This window comes from Neoarius graeffei, chromosome 10, assembly GCF_027579695.1.
Source record: "Neoarius graeffei isolate fNeoGra1 chromosome 10, fNeoGra1.pri, whole genome shotgun sequence".
NCBI classification, from domain to species: Eukaryota; Metazoa; Chordata; class Actinopteri; order Siluriformes; family Ariidae; genus Neoarius; species Neoarius graeffei.
The window spans coordinates 76281986-76301836 of NC_083578.1; the positions used below are offsets into that span (position 1 = coordinate 76281986).

The 19851-nt window shown below is 40.9% G+C and overlaps 1 protein-coding gene across 1 annotated transcript in view; it reads right to left on the minus strand.

Annotated features, from left to right (window-relative positions):
- The window catches only part of fnbp1a (formin binding protein 1a), a 62803-nt gene that overhangs the window by 42272 nt on the left and 680 nt on the right, over positions 1-19851 (minus strand). Inside the window, exons 2-4 of the mRNA XM_060932337.1 lie at positions 15594-15709; positions 7353-7409; positions 6612-6759 (exon numbers count right to left, since the gene is read on the minus strand). Coding sequence (XP_060788320.1) covers positions 6612-6759; positions 7353-7409; positions 15594-15709 — 321 coding nt within the window. The remainder of the gene's footprint in view (positions 1-6611; positions 6760-7352; positions 7410-15593; positions 15710-19851) is intronic.

Consider the following 19851-nt stretch of genomic DNA (forward strand, 5'->3'; position numbering starts at 1 on the left):
AGAAATGGTTCAGTTACTTGTTTATTTAAAAGAAAAGCTGTATACAAAAGTGAATGCAATGCAGTGGTTCATACAAAACAGCGAGAGTGCTGCTTGTTCTAGTCATGTGGTTGTGACGTCATCGTAAACAAATCCGTTCTACTCATCCAGACGACTTCGCAACGGTGCCGTTGCCAGATTTTTCCACTCTGGAACCCGTTCTCAAAAAATATCGTTTAGGGGCACCCAAAACGCCGGTGCCGTGTGGACGCCAGGCCGAAACGATAAACAATTTTATCAGATTCACCTGAATCCGTTGCTGTGTGGACAGGGCCTCAGAGTCACCAGTTAACCTAACCTGCATGTCTTTGGACTGTGGGGGAAACCGGAGCACCCGGAGGAAACCCACACGGACAACATGCAAACTCCGCACAGAAAGGCCCTCGCCGGCCACGGGGCTTGAACCTGGCCCTTCTTGCTGTGAGGCGACAGCGCTAGCCACTACACCACCGTGCCGCCTGGCAAGATTATGCTAAAACATATTTCTGAAAGGACTTCAGATAAGTTAATGTTATTCATGTTAGTGTAACTCTGTTTTTACATGCTAACTAACAGTGTCCAAGTTAACTAGCTATGTGTTAATGTTAGCCGTGGACAAGGCTACGGCAACTTGGCGGGCAAATCCATAGAAAGTCATTTGACTAACCAGACTGCATAGCTATTGCAATGTTATCGCTCACTCAAAGCACAGACAACTTCATTGCAACCTTTCTCTTGGAATAAAACGTTTATATACCTCAATATGCTTCCGCAGGTTGGACGGCGAGTTTTTGTAGGCCATGATGTGGTTCGTTTTCGGCAAACAAAGCAAACATTTAAAACGAAATGAATCTTTAATCCTTTCAGAAAACTGAAACATGGGTTCTAGGTATGGCCATGGGTGCGTGCATTCCCCAGAAGAACCGCCTCCTTCCATTCTGCCATCAACTGATCGTGTTCAAATAACGCTGCTGAGAAATCATTGATCTTGATTTTATACAGTCTATGGATGTGACGTGACCCTAGTGATTACTGATCGGCTGTCTCAGTATCACCTGCAAAAAAAACATCATGTTTTAGAAAAGAAAAAAAAAATCCACTTTCAAAGCTGCTTCATAGTAACGAGGACCTTGATAGAAATGTAGTGGAGTAAAAAGTATGATATTTGTCTTTTAAATGTAGTGAAGTTAAAGTCATAAGTTTCCAAAAAATCTAATATTCAAGTACAGATACTCAAAAAGTGTACTTAGGTACAGTACTCAAGTAAATGTACTTCGTTACTGTCCACCTCTGATGAATTCCCACTGGCACCTGTATTTGCAGGTTGATGTGGGTAATGTAGGAAACTGTTACCCAAAGTGAAAATGTTGGTGAAAGAAGTTTAAACTAAAAAAATTTTTAAAAAAAAGTCAACTCAAAAGATAAAGTAAATCTAAAGCCACAGAAGATCACATGAAGATTATTATTATACACACGGGCCACTTTTTCCGTGGAATAAAAACATGTATTGTATTCCCTTCTAGTGGGTTTATTGATGGCATGCAATATTGTTATCGTATCGCTTATCCTCTGTGTATTACGCCACTCTCCCCAATGGAGAATGAGCATGCAATATTGTTACAATATTGCATGTTGTCAAGACAACACAATGTCACACATCGGAGACGTAAAACTTCATGTTAGCAAGCGACGGTGACAATTTGTAAACAAACATGGCTGCCAAGTTTGCTTCATTAAAAGCAGAAGATTTTGAGAGAATTTTGGCTGCCAGTTTCGCTCCATTGCGTGTAGCTGTCAATGTTGATTTTTAAAGTAACTAAGTAAATTACACAGTGAAAACAATAATAATATTTGGCTTGACTGTGCTAGCATTGACCTTCGCTAACACTACACCGGCTGGAAGGTAATTAGACTGCCACACTAACAGCATCGAGTCATGGGTAAGCTAGCGTTGGCCTTCGAGAATGCTGATATGAAGAGTGTATAATAATAATAATAATAATAATAATAATAATATTGGTCGGTTTTTTTCATGGTCTATCAGATATATTCCATTCAGCTAGCATGATATTGAACTCATCTTCGACTCGTTCAATATCATGCTAGCTGAATGGAATATATCTGAGGGCCCGTTTACACGAGGACGCTGTCAGGTAAAAACGACTAAATATTTTATCGGAAGTGCCTTTCGTCTACACGGGGACGGCGTTTCCGAGGCTGAAAAACAGAAAAAAATTAAAAACGCCTTCCAGAGTGGATAAGTTAAAAACAGCCCCCGTTGCATATCCGTCTAAACTACCCAATACTGCTAGGATCTGCTCACGTCGGGTACGCGTTTACGTCATACATATGTCATATACTGTACATGCCAGCCCGGGAAGTAAGAAAGTAAGTAAAAAAGTAAGAGCATGTCTGATTACATCGATCCAACGGACCTTCAAGCTGCTCTGGCAGCTTTAATAAACGTCCAGGAGTCCTTCGAATATCTATACCGAATCTGCACATATACCGTTAATGAACAGAGGCGGGTATAGCATGCTCTTACTTTCTTACTTACTTTCTTACTTACCATAGCCAGAGTAGTCAAAGTTTTCGCGGCGCAGATGTGCAGATCAGACAAGACGGAAGACGTTGCGCATGCGTGCAGACATAGTGGAGGTCTTTCACAGCACCACCTAGCCGCCTGGCATGCACATCCAATTGAATTCCACACATTTATGCGTCACCGTATAGACGCAGATTTCCTCCTTGAAAACGGTCGTGTAGACGCGGAAAAAAGTGAGAACGAAAATGCACTTTTGCGTTTTTGTTTCAGGCCGTTCCCATGTAAAGTGGGCCTGAGATACCACTCAAAGCCAGCCAATATTATTTAATTATGCAAGTTATTCCGAATGGATTTTTCCCTTAAAAACTGTCTCTTATATTTCAAGACACAGCAAACAACAGTCTGCAGTCTTTTAGAAACCAAGCTGATTAGATGAAATGTGAACCTGATGAATCAGCCAACACAGTATGGCCACAGAAATGTACCGTATTCCTCCCAAAACATAATGCTCACCACTCACAAACTTCTCATTGTATCAGAAAACATTTGCTTAAGTCACCCAAGGTCACGGTGTCATGAATATGGCGTCATGACTGACTCACTCCCACTCACAGGATGCCATTACACACACTATGAAAAATACATAAAGAACACTTTCTTTCAGAAAGCCAGTCAGACATGAAAGGCAGATGAAAGCTCATCAGGGCGGAAAAACGATCTGCTCTACATTTTGTTCAGCTCATGCGTGGTCATGTCTGCTCCTATTGTGTTACTGCCAGTCATTTAGCTGTGACAGAGGCCTCATAGGCCCAGTTAAGGAGGAGGGGCATCTTATTCCTGCACCCACTCCACTGACCCCAATACATGACCCACATTCAGCTCCAGCCTGCTCTCCCATAAAATCATCAACAGCATAATAACATATTTCACATTCTTCAGCCAGGGATTTAAAGGAGGTGGGGAGCAGGGGGTGGATTTCTCTACAGGTGGGAATCCTGTTCTTAGATAACCATAAAACTATTCTAAGGAACAAAAAATGCTAATAAAAATCTTCTCGAGTCAGGGGTTTGATTGAATTTTTTGATAATCGTCAATTTTGGCTGTCTCTTAAAAAACAAAACTCAAGGTTTCTTTAATTTCGTAATGTACATGTGGCAAACGTTTCCAGGTAAAACATCATCCACAAATCCTAGACGGGATAGGTTGAAGACACAGTGCATGTTTAGCCAAGGAACTTATGGAGAGCTCATACATCAATCTTTATTCTATCCACATTCACTGGATATGAGCAATCGCGCGCTCTGATTGGCTACTCTACCACTAGGCTATCAGCTCATATACCATGAGTCGAGAAAAACAAAATGGCGGAGCGTGTTGCTGAACCAACTGAGGACGAACTAAAAACTATTTGAAAACAAAACCTCCCCAAAAATTAAAAAAAAGCAACAAAATATGGAATAAAAGTATTTGATGGCAAGTACGGTACGTATCTTATTTTTTTTCAAGAATTATTATTATCGCATTTTTCGCAAATTGCTACTGTCATTTCACCAGTTTGTTTACATTCTAAGCGGAAATTATTTTGTCGGACATTTTGTATAAAGTTTTTATTGATTGAATTTGCTAAAAATAAAAATGCTCTGTTTCTCAAAAGCCAGTGAATGTGGATAGAATAAAACAGTTATTCCATTCAATCTCATCGTACATGGCTTATAGCCATGGCTATCACCTCATGTACGACTCAATTTTGTGGAATAACTGTTAAATAGTGTGGAGGTACAGAGAAAGTCTGTTTTTACATGGACAAATGTGATTTTCAGAAAACAGCCCCATGCCATAATTGACTACAAACACTGAAAGGGATGTTGCATCAGAGACTAGACAAAGAGGAAGGTAAAACAATGAGTCAGTCATTTCCAATAGTTTCTTTACAGTTATTGAAGTAAACAGACACAGGTGTATCTCTGTAGGGATCCTTTCCATCTTGTCAGACACTTATAATAACATTATGAGCCTGTCGGTGGTTAAAAAAAGTGGTTTACATTGACGCAGATGGTTGCGCCATAGAATTACAAGAAGTAGAATGTATAGCTGTTTTGCGGTTGCCGGTCATAGAGTTCAAACTCAATACTGGACCAATTTCAATTATTTTTGTCCCAAGTAAATATTTGCACCCAAAGAGATGGGAAAATAGAGCTCAGGTTAAAAACATCCCATAGTTTTCTTTTAAGCATTATTCAGAAGTTATGTGAAAATAGCTCAAACCAGGTAGAGTTTATGTAAAACAGGTGTCTCAGCTACGTACAATTCTAATCCTGATCTTCTTGGGAGATTTTAACGAGGTGATTATTGAAAAGGATTATTCATGCACCACCATGTATATTAGCAATATACTAGACTTCTATTTAAGAGCTATTCCATGAAATCGAATCGTACATGAGCTGATAGCCAACAAGGCGCGTAGCACCGAGTCGGCTATAAGCCATGTACGACAAGATTGAGTGGAATAACTATTTTATTCTATCCACATTCACTGGATTTTGAGAAACAGAATATTTTAATTTTTTATTTTTTTCCAAATTCAATAAATAAAAACTTCATACAAAACATCTGACAAAATCATTTCAGCTTAGAATGTAAACAAACCGGTGAAATGACGGGAGCAATTTATGAAAAATGCTATAATAATAATTCTTGAAAAAAAAAGATATGTTCTTACCATCAAATACTTTTAATCCATATTTTGTTGCTTTTTTGTATTTTTTTTGGGGGGGGTCTTCTTCTTCTTCTTTAGGTTTTTTTTTTTGGCAGTTGGCAAACCAACTTAAAGGTGTATTACCACCACCGACTGGGCTGGAGTGTGGAACAGGAGATATGGGGGGGAACTATATTCTTTTAGCGATTTCTGTTTCTTTTAAATACTTGATAATTTTGGGGGTTTTGTTTTTGAGTAGAGTTTTTATTTCGTCCTCGGTTGGTTCAGCAACACGCTCCACCATTTAGTTTTTCTCTACTCATGGTATATGAGCTGATATCCTAGTAGTAGAGTAGCCAATCAGAGCGCACGATTGCTCAGTGAATGTGGATAGAATAATAGATGTTTATTTCAATGCTTGCCATCTTCTCACTCTTGTGTAATCATATTAATCTTTTTTATTTGAAATGGTCGTGTATGTCTTTTACGTTACGTCATATTACATTTGACAACAAAGGAAAAATACTATTTTCTTCTTTTTCAGGCTTAAAGATGAGAGCTTGTGGCAAAATTTATTTAAAAGCACAGTCTCAGACATCTACTGAAATAAAATCAGACGTGTGTACGACGCATAGGTACACATAGTAATCATCAACCCGAGATGAGTTAACAATTAAACACATTTTAAGGCAAGTGTTAGTCGAAAATCAAGCAAAAGAAAAAGTAATGAAATTCTTGGCCAACGTTTCGGCTATGAAATGTCGTGTTGTGTCCTTTCATCACACCTAGAAGGTATTTTCCAGTCTGGCTAGTAGTGCCTTAATTTCTATTTGATATATTTAATTCATATGTGATTGCATGTACATGGCAGGAAAATTATATAACACCTTTGTGCTGCGCTTTGTTCTGCTCAGTTTGGTCACTGTTCTGTCACATACCTTTATGTTCCTGATTCCACCACTGTGAAGTTTAGCCATAGCTACATACCAAATGAATACTTATCCACCGAGCAGCTCCAAATAAAAAACAAATAGCCTGGATATGAAATCTGTTTGTCCTGGGAGCTCAGGCTACTGATTTGTCTACTCTGAATAATAAATCGTTTGACTTCGTTCTTCCAACAACAAAAAGGCAGAGAAGCACCTTATCCTTATCAAGACCTCCAAATTCTATGAATAACTGGAAACAGTTCCCAACCTACCGTACCTACACCCATCTACACCCTCTTCCCAAATAAAGTAGTGTCCTTCCAGTCAGATTTTGCACTTTATAAAATTTGCATACTTAAAATAATATCACTGAAATGTTTTTTATTTAAAAAAAAAAAACCAATCACAGTTTCAGTGCACATACCGCTTTCCGTTCGGCTTTCAGCTCCTGGATGTAGCGCACCAGCTCTGAGATGATCTGTGTCGAGAGATTCTCAGCGATGACCTCGTGCTGCCCAGCGTAGTCATTCAGCTCATTCAGTGTCATCAGAAATGCTCGGCAGGAGGTGTACCTGACCATATGTGCAAACACAAGAGAACAAGCATTACACTGATTGTTACTCTGAAAGCACCGTGATTTTAGCGTTCCTAACACACACACCTGAGAGCTCACATGCCAAAAAAAACAACGGAGTGGTGTTTTTAACATTAAATAACAGTACTCAATTACATTTCGACTGGGGCGGCACGGTGGTGTAGTGGTTAGCGCTGTCGCCTCACAGCAAGAAGGTCTGGGTTCGCGCCCCGTGGCTGGCGAGGGCCTTTCTGTGTGGAGTTTGCATGTTCTCCCCGTGTCCGCGTGGGTTTCCTCCGGGTGCTCCGGTTACCCCACAGTCCAAAGACATGCAGGTTAGGTTAACTGGTGACTCTAAATTGACTGTAGGTGTGAATGTGAGTGTGAATGGTTGTCTGTGTCTATGTGTCAGCCCTGTGATGACCTGGCGACTTGTCCAGGGTGTACCCCGCCTTTCGCCCGTAGTCAGCTGGGATAGGCTCCAGCTTGCCTACGACCCTGTAGAACAGGATAAAGCGGCTACAGATAATGAGATGAGACATTTCGACTGATTACTATCGACTTAACTTGAATTGACACTAAAATACGTACTTGTACTCGTCCTCTTCTCTGGAGTTCTTCTTGGGCTGATATTTCTTCGAGAGATTTCTATAATAAGAGCAAAACCTTTAGACAGCAATCAATATGATGTAATTCTGAGTATTTTATGAAATTTCATACTACTATCATTTCATACTACTGCTTTTAAAAATGTTAATAATTAATTTACCAGAATTAAAAGGAATGCTTTCATTTTAAGTAAGAAAAAAAAACAGAATGTGCTGTTATAAATAAATAATCAGTAATTGATAATGGTATGGTGTGACGTGGCCTGATACGAACCAAAATTACTGTTACCATCCTGAAGCTGATTATTTTCCAATCGTAGCATGCCCTGAAGTGTTTTCATTCCCTATTATCACGGTAATTCATTAATGATTACATTTTTATATATTCAAGACTAGTGTTGTAGTAATCGAGACTGGTCTCAAAACTACTTGTCTCGGAATCAACCGCATTTTTACTCAGTCTTGTCTCGGTCTCAGACATGGAGGACTCGGGATTTTATTTCAAGACCAGTTAAGACCACAACTGCAGGGATTTCACTAAATTGCCTGTGCATTGTCTGATTTATTCGTTAACATCGTTACTGTGATTAGATGTAAAATTTCCTACTTCAGATGCAACCAATAACATGATTCATTGCTAATTTGACATTTTTCTTCCTGTTAACGGCTGCCACCCCTCCCCGACCCCTTTGCACACACTGGTCTAAGCCTGGTCTTGACTCGATCTCACCCTGCCTTGGTCTTGGTTTTGACTTGATCTCAACCCTTCAAAGTCTTGGTCTTGTCTTGGTCTCGATACACTTTGGTCTTAGTCATGACTTGGTCTCGGTTTAGGTGGCCTTGACCACAACACTGCTAAGGACCAGCACGTCATACTTTTTTTATCCATTTATACTGGTTCAAGTGGCTTAGTAATGCCAATAAAAACAGGACAGACAAGACGGGTTAAAACCACACTTCTAAAACTGGTTAAAAACAGTTTAAAACCAGTTAAGAACCACAGTTTTTCCGACACAGACTGCACACACTCTGCACACTCTCACACACTGCTGCTGCGTGTCACCATGACCAGCGCCTCGTACAATCATAACACGCGTGAAAATTTATAGTTACATTTAATGTCGTGGAATGTCCTACAAGTTAGTTCTTGTTAGCTCATCCGGCCAACAAGTGATGAGCTTATGCCATCACGTGTTGTCCGTCATTCATCCGGTGGCGTCCACATTTCATGAAAATCGTTTCTTCTTTCTCAATTCTTCACCAATTTTTATTCTTTTGGGCAGGAAGGTAGGTCTGCCTGGGATGCACATACAGTGGTGCTTGAAAGTTTATGAACCTTTTAGAATTTTCTATATTTCTGCATAAATATCATCTAAAACATCATCAGATTTTCACACAAGTCCTAAAAGTAGATAAAGAGAACCCAGTTAAACAAATGAGACAAAAATATTATACTTGGTCATTTATTTATTGAGGAAAATGATCCGATATTACATATCTGTGAGTGGCAAAAGTATGTGAGCCTTTGCTTTCAGTATCTGGTGCGACCCCCTTGTGCAGCAATAACTGCAACTAAACGTTTCCGGTAACTGTTGATCAGTCCTGCACACCGGCTTGGAGGAATTTTAGCCCATTCCTCCGTACAGAACAGCTTCAACTCTGGGATGTTGGTGGGTTTCCTCACATGAACTGCTCGCTTCAGGTCCTTCCACAACATTTCCATTGGATTAAGGTCAGGACTTTGACTTGGCCATTCCAAAACATTCACTTTATTCTTCTTTAACCATTCTTTGGTAGAACGACTTGTGTGCTTAGGGTCGTTGTCTTGCTGCATGACCCACCTTCTCTTGAGATTCAGTTCATGGTCAGACGTCCTGACATTTTCCTTTAGAATCCACTGGTATAATTCAGAATTCATTGTTCCATCAATGATGGCAAGCAGTCCTGGCCCAGATGCAGCAAAACAGGCCCAAACCATGATACTACCACCACCATGTTTCACAGATGGGATAAGGTTCTTCTGCTGGAATGCAGTGTTTTCCTTTCTCCAAACATAACGCTTCTCATTTAAACCAAAAAGTTCTATTTTGGTCTCATCTGTCCACAAAACATTTTTCCAATAGCCTTCTGGCTTGTCCACGTGATCTTTAGCAAACTGCAGACGAGCAGCAATGTTCTTTTTGGAGAGCAGTGGCTTTCTCCTTGCAACCCTGCCATGCACACCATTGTTGTTCAGTGTTCTCCTGATGGTGGACTCATGAACATCAATATTAGCCAATGTGAGTGAGGCCTTCAGTTGCTTAGAAGTTACCCTGGGGTCCTTTGTGGCCTCGCCGCCTATTACACGCCTTGCTCTTGGAGTGATCTTTGTTGGTCGACCACTCCTGGGGAGGGTAACAATGGTCTTGAATTTCTGTCTGTCTGACTGTGGATTGGTGGAGTCCAAACTCTTTAGAGATGGTTTTGTAACCTTTTCCAGCCTGATGAGCATCAACAACGCTTTTTCGGAGGTCCTCAGAAATCTCCTTTGTTCGTGCCATGATACACTTCCACAAACGTGTTGTGAAGATCAGACTTTGATAGATCCCTGTTCTTTAAATAAAACAGGGTGCCCACTCACACCTGATTGTCGTCCCATTGATTGAAAACACCTGACTCTAATTTCGCCTTCAAATTAACTGCTAATCCTAGAGGTTCACATACTTTTGCCGCTCACAGATATGTAATATTGGATCATTTTCCTCAATAAATAAATGACCAAGTATAATATTTTTGTCTCATTTGTTTAACTCTTTATCTACTTTTAGCACTTGTGTGAAAATCTGTTGATGTTTTAGGTCATATTTATGCAGAAATATAGGAGATTCTAAAGGGTTCACAAACTTTCAAGCACCACTGTAACTTCTACCCAAATTTGCATAATTCTAATTAATAATGGAGCTATGGAGTAATTAAGCCCTAACGAGCAGTTTCCACACAAATTGCTTCTTCTCCTTCAATTCTTCACCGAATTTGATTCTTTCTGGCATGAAGGTAGGGGTACCTAGGGTGCATATAACCTCTACTCAGATTTGGGCCGGAGTGAGCTACGCCATCATTGATGGTTTCATTATGATATGTTGTGTTATAGCAGCTATAAACAGTCATTCCCTCACCAGCTTCTCTTTTTTTGCTCTCAAAGTTAATACGACATGTCCTCCATCCTGAAGACTTTGGCATGTTGGAAACTTAAAGGAACAGCTTTACCTCTGAATGTTACAAAGTGCTGACGCTGGAGACTCCTTCAAAAAATGCTTACAGAAAACTTAATCACACCCATTTTCTAAAATCTGTTCAAGTGGATTCCCCACCATACGAGTCCCTGAGTAAGTTCTTATTACAGAAAGAATAAAAGCAATATTAGAATCAGCACAATACTACAAACCTGCTGTTAAAGGAAACTATCATCACCTTCTGACCAATCAGAATCCAGCTTTAAACAATACTGTCTTTTAATGTGGCTTAACTAGAGAAACTGATTTTTTTTGTCTTTCCTTATACATTGGCTTTTTCTTTCACCCTTCCACCCTCTGCATATTTTACTTATGAAAGAGATATCAATTAAAGCAATCGTGTCCTGGGAAGCAAACAAAGCCCAGTAGTGTGTCCACCATAATGATGTCTTTATCATGTGAGTGTTCTAATTCATAAAGCTGACATTTGTTAGTGTGACCGTTCTAGTCGAGTTGACACACACACTAGCATTGTGACATTAATTCAAGTAAATGTGAAAAGGGATACAAGGCACTCATGAATATAATAAAGTGTGTTGCTGGTGCCGCCCTGTCCCTCACTCTCTCCTCTCGTTTGCAGCTCTGTCTATCACCCCAACCCCACCCCACCCCTGGTCTTTTCGTCTGGTTTGTTCTGTATCTCTGCATCCCCCCCCCCCCCCCCCCCCCACACACACACACACAGCTGTACCTCCCCGTAGGCTGACGTGTTGCTAGGCAGATCGCCATCTTGCAGCTCCTTGTCAAAGCCATGCGGATGCTGCCGTTTATTGTCTCCCTACCACCTCACCGAAATACCAAAAATTATTCTTGATGCTCTGCAGACATTCAGTGGAATGACTGGGGGGGAAAAATGCTACTGAAACGTATGGACCCTCAATATAATAACAACTATCCTGTGGCCTTTTAAACAGCCATTATTCCTGAGCTGGAGGCAGGTCGATGCTGTTTGTCTGCTAACAAGCGCATTGTGTCAGATAAATCTCCACTCATTTAGAGAGCTGAATAAAAGGCTTGAGGGAGACGTCATGAATTAAGCCTTTCTCTCAACTGAAGGCGCGCACAAATACACTCTGGCAGACTTCATAGAAATAACAAAGAACTGATTGACAGGAGGCTATAAAAAGCTGATTTTCTTGTGTGCATGCGCGCGTGTGTGTGTGTGTGTGTGTGTGTGTCTTCACTGCCTAACACAACCTGAAAAAAATCACAGACAGGACCAAACCAACAAAACCAGCACAGGACCATCAGGATATAGGTCAACGCCATAGCAACCCACGTAACCACTGTGATGCAGTGCAAACGTGTCCAGTCGAATATTTTGTGAAAAAAAGTAAATAATAAGCAAATAATATTTATTTCAATATCATTGGCCATGACGAGTGTGTAAAGGCGCAGAGATTTAACAAGACTAATTAGTGATGATAAAAAAGGCACTGAACATCCTTGAAGGATTTTTCTACACTTGGGGTTTTGAGATAAATATGTGAACGTTAAATAGCTGACTAACAGAATTAGATATCCGTTATCAATGTTATTACCTTGATTTAATGTCGAGCTGCATTTTATGGATGGAAACAGCATACTGTACTACACACTGGGATTACAATATACCTTGCAATTTATTGAAAAACTGCATCAGAGTTAAAGTTGTAACTGTGTTCATTTGATCAAACATCGTGGTGCCATTTTTTTTTTAAGAATACTCAAAATCCTCGCAGTATACAACAGAAATTGTGTTCTGAGTGCTCATTTCTATATTGGTGATTGTGATATCAGTATTGCAAATACCAATATTTTGACAACAATTGACAAGAAAAATATAATCATGTTACATAATGTAGATCTTACTACCCAGAGTCATCCGGAAGAGAACCTGTTCCCTTTTGAGTCTGCTTCCTCTCAGTGTTTTCCTGGCTCTGGTCACCTCTGGCTTGCTCATCAGAGATCTATATCTTATATTCAGATTTCTCGAAAGCTTTGTGACAATGTCACTTGTTAAAAGTGCTTTACTATAATAATATTACACTGAATTGGATATTGTGCATCGCTAACTCGAAGCTTGTTAAGTCTACAAGAGCATTTTCAAGCTTTCAGTTAAAAAAACCTGAATAAACAAGAACTTGGACAATTCGACTCAGTCAAAAGGCAGAGCTTTTAGCAAAAATACAAACACTAATCACTAATCACAATAAAGTTTAACAAGCAGCTGTGGCTTTATAGTTCAATAACTAAGTGTTTTGCATTCAGCACCCCATGAGAGACTCTGATAGGTCAGACAACCCTAGTTATGAATCCTCATTGTTTAGAACCCCCTCAGGGAAAATTCTGACTGTTCAGAGCACCCTCATTGGGAATTCTGATTGGTTAGATCGTTCTCATTGGGAATTCTGATTGTTTAGAGCATCTTCAATGGGAATTATGATTGGTCAGAGCACCCTCATTGGGAATTCTGATTGGTTAGTGCAGGATTGGTCAGAGCACCCTCATTGGGAATTCTGATTGGTTAGCACACCCTCAGTGGGAATTATGATTGGTTAGATCACTCTCATTGGGAATTCTGATTGTTTAGAGCATCTTCAGTGGGAATTATGATTGGTCAGAGCATCCTCATTTGAAATTCTGATTGTTCCGAGCACCCTTATTTGAAATTCTGATTTTTCCGAGCACCCTCATTAGGAATTCTGATTGTTCTCAGCAGCATCATTAGGAATTCTGATTGGCCCTTGCACCCTCATTTGAAATTCTGATTTTTCTGAGCACCCTCATTAGGAATTATGATTGCTCTGAGCATCGTCGTTAGGAATTCTGATTGGCCATAACACTCCCATGAGAAATTTTATTTGTTCAGAGCACCCTCATAAGGAATTCTGATTGACAGAGCACCCTCATTAGAAATTCTGATCCTTCAGAGTTTCATCATTAGGAATTATGATTGTTCAGAGCACCGTCATTAGGAATTATGATTGGCCCTAGGACCCTCATCAGAAATTGTGGTTGTTCAGATCACCCTCACTGGGAATTCTGATTATTTGGAGGGGTGACACAGTGGTGTAGTGGTCAGCACTGTCACCTCACAGCAAGAAGGTTCTGGGTTCGAGCCCAGTGGCCGACAGGGGCCTTTCTGTGTGGAATTTGCATGTTCTCCCCGTGTCTGCGTGGGTTTCCTCTGGGTGCGCCGTTTTCCCCCACAATCCAAAGACATGCAGTTATGTTAACTGGCTACTCTAAATTGCCCATTGTGAATGTGTGTGTGTGTGTGTGTGTGTGTGTGTGTGTGTGTGTGTGTGTGTGTGTGTGTGTGTGTGTGTGAGTGCACAGAAAGGAATTGGCCACCCTACTGCTGCAATTCTGGCCAAGCCAACCAAACATGGTTCACCTCAAGCCCGGAACGGGTTCAGCAGTGACGATGATTATTTGGAGAATCATCATTAGGAACTCTGATTGACCATAGAACACTCATTGGAAACTCAGGTGGTTCAGAGAACACTCAGTGGGAATTCTGATTGTTCAAAGCACCTTAATTGAGAATTCTGATTGGTCAGAGCACACTATCTGGGAATTCTGATTGGTCAAAGCACCTTCACTGGGAATTCTGATTGGTCAAAGCACCTTCATTGGGAATTCTGATTGGTCAGAGCACACTCTCTGGAAATTCTGATTGGTCAGAGCACTTTCACTGGGAATTCTGATTGGTCAAAGCACCTTCACCGGGAATTCTGATTGGTCAAAGCACCTTCATTGGGAACTCTGATTAGTCAGGGCACACTCATCGAGAATTCTGATTGGTCAGAGCATACTCTCTGGGAATTCTGATTGGTCAGAGCACCGTCACTGGGAATTCTAATTGGTCAAAGCACCTTCATTGGGAACTCTGATTGGTCAGAGCACACTCTCTGGGAATTCTGATTGGTCAAAGCACCTTCACTGGGAACTCTGATTAGTCAGAGCACACTCATTGAGAATTCTGATTGGTCAGAGCACTTTCACTGGGAATTCTGATTGGTCAAAGCACCTTCACTGGGAATTCTGATTGGTCAGAGCACACTCTCTGGAAATTCTGATTGGTCAGAGCACTTTCACTGGGAATTCTGATTGGTCAAAGCACCTTCACCGGGAATTCTGATTGGTCAAAGCACCTTCATTGGGAACTCTGATTAGTCAGGGCACACTCATCGAGAATTCTGATTGGTCAGAGCATACTCTCTGGGAATTTTGATTGGTCAGAGCACCGTCACTGGGAATTCTAATTGGTCAAAGCACCTTCATTGGGAACTCTGATTGGTCAGAGCACACTCTCTGGGAATTCTGATTGGTCAAAGCACCTTCACTGGGAACTCTGATTAGTCAGAGCACACTCATTGAGAATTCTGATTGGTCAGAGCACTTTCACTGGGAATCCTGATTGGTCAAAGCACCTTCATTGGGAACTCTGATTAGTCAGGGCACACTCATCGAGAATTCTGATTGGTCAGAGCATACTCTCTGGGAATTCTGATTGGTCAGAGCACCTTCACTGGGAATTCTAATTGGTCAAAGTACCTTCATTGGGAGTTCTGATTTGTCAGAGCACACTCTCTGGGAATTCTGATTGGTCAGAACACCTTCACTGGGAATTCTGATTGGTCAAAGCACCTTCATTGGGAATTCTGATTGGTCAGACTACCAGCATTAGGAATTCTAATTGTTCAGAGTACCATCATGAGGAATTGTTACTGGTTCAGAAAAACACAATGCAATGTATAAGCCACTAACTGGAACAGGCTGATCTCTTGTTCATTCCTACTGACGGTATTATCTACATTTCTCTTTATTATAACTTTCTACAGTGAAAGGTATTTTGGTTTGCTTTCACATGGCTGTCTGATTTTTCAGTTCCTCACTTGACAAGCTGAAAATAAAATCTTGCATGCTGAGAAGAGTGTTCATAGTGACATACAATCTTCTCATACCTTATTTGCTTGGCGTAGCTCAGCTCAATTTCGGATCTCTCCTTGACAAACTTGGTGTAGCGCTCCACAAACTCGATGCCCCACTGTGTGTGCTTCTCCAAGTTATCAAACTGATCCTGAGGTGGGGGAAAAGAGAAAAGAGATTCTGACATCTGCAAATTCCTCTCATCCAAGGCTTTTAAGCAAAAATCGATCAAACATAGATGAAACCATGTCAACATTGAACATGAACATTTTAATTGATGGAATTTAGCACTGTAGAAGTTCATTTAATCCAACAAGATGTGCATTAATACTGGTGATGTTATTGTTCAAAATCTTATGAATTAATAATACTTTTGATTTGTATAGAAATGTTCATGCATTGAACTTTTGTTCAGTTAAAGTATTTTACATGGTAGAGTTCAGTTACAGGTTTGAGTTTGCTAATCTCAACCTAGAGTGTGAAAAACATCAACAGGCTGTAGTTCTACTCACTTGAAGAGGTCATTAGGTCACAGCTCCATTTTTAGATCTATCCCACAGTGTAGTCAGATTATATTAGGCTAAACGTTTATTCTGTGCCCCATATTAGATATCCTCGATATAATACTGGTAGCATGTCTGCTATTAGAGTGGTGCAAAGGCACAACATTTAGCATGTTTCGTATGATGTCCGTGTCCATGTAATTTTCCTCTAGGTTCTCTAGTTTCCTCCCAACAATATACTGATAGGTTGACTGGCTCCTCCAAAGATGTGAATGTGTGTGCATGGTGCCCAGCAATGGACCGGCATCCCAGCCAAGGTTGACCGTGACTCTGACCAGGATAAAGACAAATGAATGAATCTCTGCTATTACACAAACCAGCCTATGTGTGTGTGACCATGAGTAAATATGTTCTCTGCTGTGTGTGAAAGTTGCCACCTCATCATTTCTCAGCATGACTGATGTGCTAAGTGCTCACTCCAGATCATGCAGTTGCCCAGTAAGGCTCGATGTTGTGCATTGGACAGTTCTAAGCAGCGATGAAGCACAGTGTTTACTCACAGGCCTCCAATGAATCAGAATTTGAATCAGCTAGTGTTCTAAAACTGAAACTACTGCTAAAGCAGGACATCATCGGACAGAGATATACATTATACACAATATACATTATACAGTAGAGTCTGCTTCACAGAAATATTGGACATTGCACTTGAAAAATTAGACATTACACTAAAGGTTCCAGCCTTAAGGCCCTTCTGTCAGCTAGCCCCTCTCGGGGAACCCTTAAAGGTTCTATATCAAACAGAAAGTTCCACGTCGAATCCTTTTAGAAAGCTAGAATCATTACTCATCCAAATAAGCATTTATGAAACTTTATTTCTAAGAGTGTGGGGGAATAAAGAAGAGTAGAACTGTGCTGTAAACCATATGGGCCAAAGTTATAGTAATTTTTTTTTTACATTAAAAATTTTAAAACGTACTTGTATTTTAATGATTTTTATTTAATACTAAATTGTAGGAGGGCGGCACGGTGGTGTAGTGGTTAGCGCTGTCGCCTCACAGCAAGAAGGTCCTGGGTTCGAGCCCTGGGGCCGGCGAGGGCCTTTCTGTGTGGAGTTTGCATGTTCTCCCCGTGTCCGCGTGGGTTTCCTCCGGGTGCTCCGGTTTCCCCCACAGTCCAAAGACATGCAGGTTAGGTTAACTGGTGACTCTAAATTGACCATAGGTGTGAATGTGAGTGTGAATGGTTGTCTGTGTCTATGTGTCAGCCCTGTGATGACCTGGCGACTTGTCCAGGGTGTACCCCGCCTTTCGCCCGTAGTCAGCTGGGATAGGCTCCAGCTTGCCTGCGACCCTGTAGAAGGATAAAGCGGCTAGAGATAATGAGATGAGATGAGACTAAATTGTAGGTATTTATTATGCATTTTTTGTACGATAAACACTATAGAGAAATAAAAGGGAAAAAAATACAGTGGACATTTTCTGGAAAAAAAAGCATTCCAATGCAAAAAAAAAGATGCGCCATCTTTACCTCTCATGTTCTGAGGGGGAAAAAGGGGTTCTTCAGTGGTTCTTAGGATAGTTAGGGGTTCTTAGATTTTTGAACAGCTGAACCTTGGAACCTTCTCTGAAAGACAAGCACCATGTTGTTGGGTTCTTATGCTACTGAATGGGCTCTGCTTATAGTAGCCACTCAGATGTAGTGTCCTAAATGAAACAAGTGTTCCCCAAGAGCAACAATCCAGAGAACCCATAACGGGTTTAGTTTTAACCTTTAATTCCAAGTATGTTGATAGACAAAGGAAAACATTCCTGTTAGATGAGTTGACAGAATGATAATGCACCACTCATAGTACTCATGAAGAACAGTCTTAGCAATCTGAATTCTGTGTTCACAGGAACACACCTTCGAAACTAATTCCAGTGAACAAGTGGTTAAAGCACCTCTTCACTAATTAAATCTGTCCCGTAGACATGTCCATATGTCCATGGTTTTATTACTCAGCAGTGATGGAGGGTTGGATTTTCATCAGTCTGGCTTTGGGAAACAGTGTTCAGTTCTTGCGTACACTCTCAGAAATAGGGGTACAATAGGAGTCCATTTCTGTCCTTCAAGGTATAATCTACACTAATGTACCCCCCTAGGGCTCATTATTAGACCTCAAGGTAACTATGTGTACCTTTTTAGGGCCAAAAAGGTACATATATGTTCCCTAGCAGTATTTAAAGGGTACAAATAAGTACCTTAGAGCAGCGTTTCTCAACCTTTTTTCAGTCACGGCACCCTTCAGAAGTATGCAAATTCTCAAGGCACCCCCATATAAAATGCTGACCCCGGCAGTGACGTTGTGCCATGGGAAAGGGGGCTGTGAGACAAATTTTGATGATGCATGAGGTGGCGATGATCTGCATAAGTGTAACTATCATTTTTTGGAATTTTAATTCATTTTATTTATTTCAGTGTTAGAATATATCATTTTTTGACGGCACCCCTAACGAAGCCAGATGGCACCCCAGGGTGCCGCGGCACCCCTGTTGAGAAAGGCTGCCTTAGAGGGTACTGCCACAGTGACAAGCCGTTGTCCCCCTAAAGGTACAATAATTAAATAATATTGGCTGGCATTGAGTGGTACGGTATATCAGATATATTCCATTCAGCTAGCATGATATTGAAGAAGAAGCCTTCATTTGTTACATGCACACTCAAACACACAGTGAAATTCATCCTCTGCACTTAACCCATCTGAAGCAGTGAACACACACACACCCAGAGCAGTGGGCAGCCATACTACAGCGCCCAGTTGGGGGTTAGATACCTTGCTCAAGGGCACTTCAGCCCAAGGCCGCCCAATGTTAACCTGACTGCATGTCTTTGAACTGTGGGGGAACCCGGAGGAAACCCACGCAGACACAGGAGGGAGAACATGCAAACTCCACACAGAAAGGCCCCTTTCAGCCACTGGGCTCGAACCCAGAACCTTCTCGCTGTGAGGCAACAGTGCTAACCACTACACCACCATGCCGCCGAAGAACAGGTTGAACAAGTCGAAGACGAGTAGCTGAATGAAATATATCTGATATACCACAAAAAAAGCCAGCCAATATTATTATTATTATTATTATTATTATTATTATTATTATACATTCCTTTCGGATGTTCAGCACATCTTTCTCTTTCCAAATTCTCTCAAAATCTTCCAAATTTAACGAAGCAAACCTGGCGACCATGTTTGCTTACAAATTGTCACAGTCCCTCGCTAGCACGGAAGTTTTACATCTCTGATATGTGACGTCATGTTGTCTTGACAACCATGCAATATCATCTTTCTCATTCTCCATTGTGTAGCGTGGCGTAATCCACATAGGATAAGCGACACGCAAACAATACTGCATGCTGCCAAACCAAATCAATGAAACCTGCGAGAAGGGCTTTTATTCCATCGAAAAAGCATCCTGTATCCTATGTATCATAATATACTTTATTTTCTAAGAGCGTACCATCTCAATGACTGGCACCTGGGTTCGAGTAGCAGCAGGGTTTGGACCGCAAAGGTCAACAAAAGGCAACACAGACAGCATGTGTACCGGTACTGTAGAAAGCTGTGAAACTCTCCTGATAATGTAGTGGTCACTTGATTAGGCTAATCGAAACAAAAATGATAAGACTGAGATCAGAGCTTGCGTTCCTAATGACCTATTACCATGTTATTATCATGTTGTAGGCCTGTCACATACACAACCCCTTCAAACAAAAAAACAAAAAACATGCAGATCGATTTTATAATCAGGAT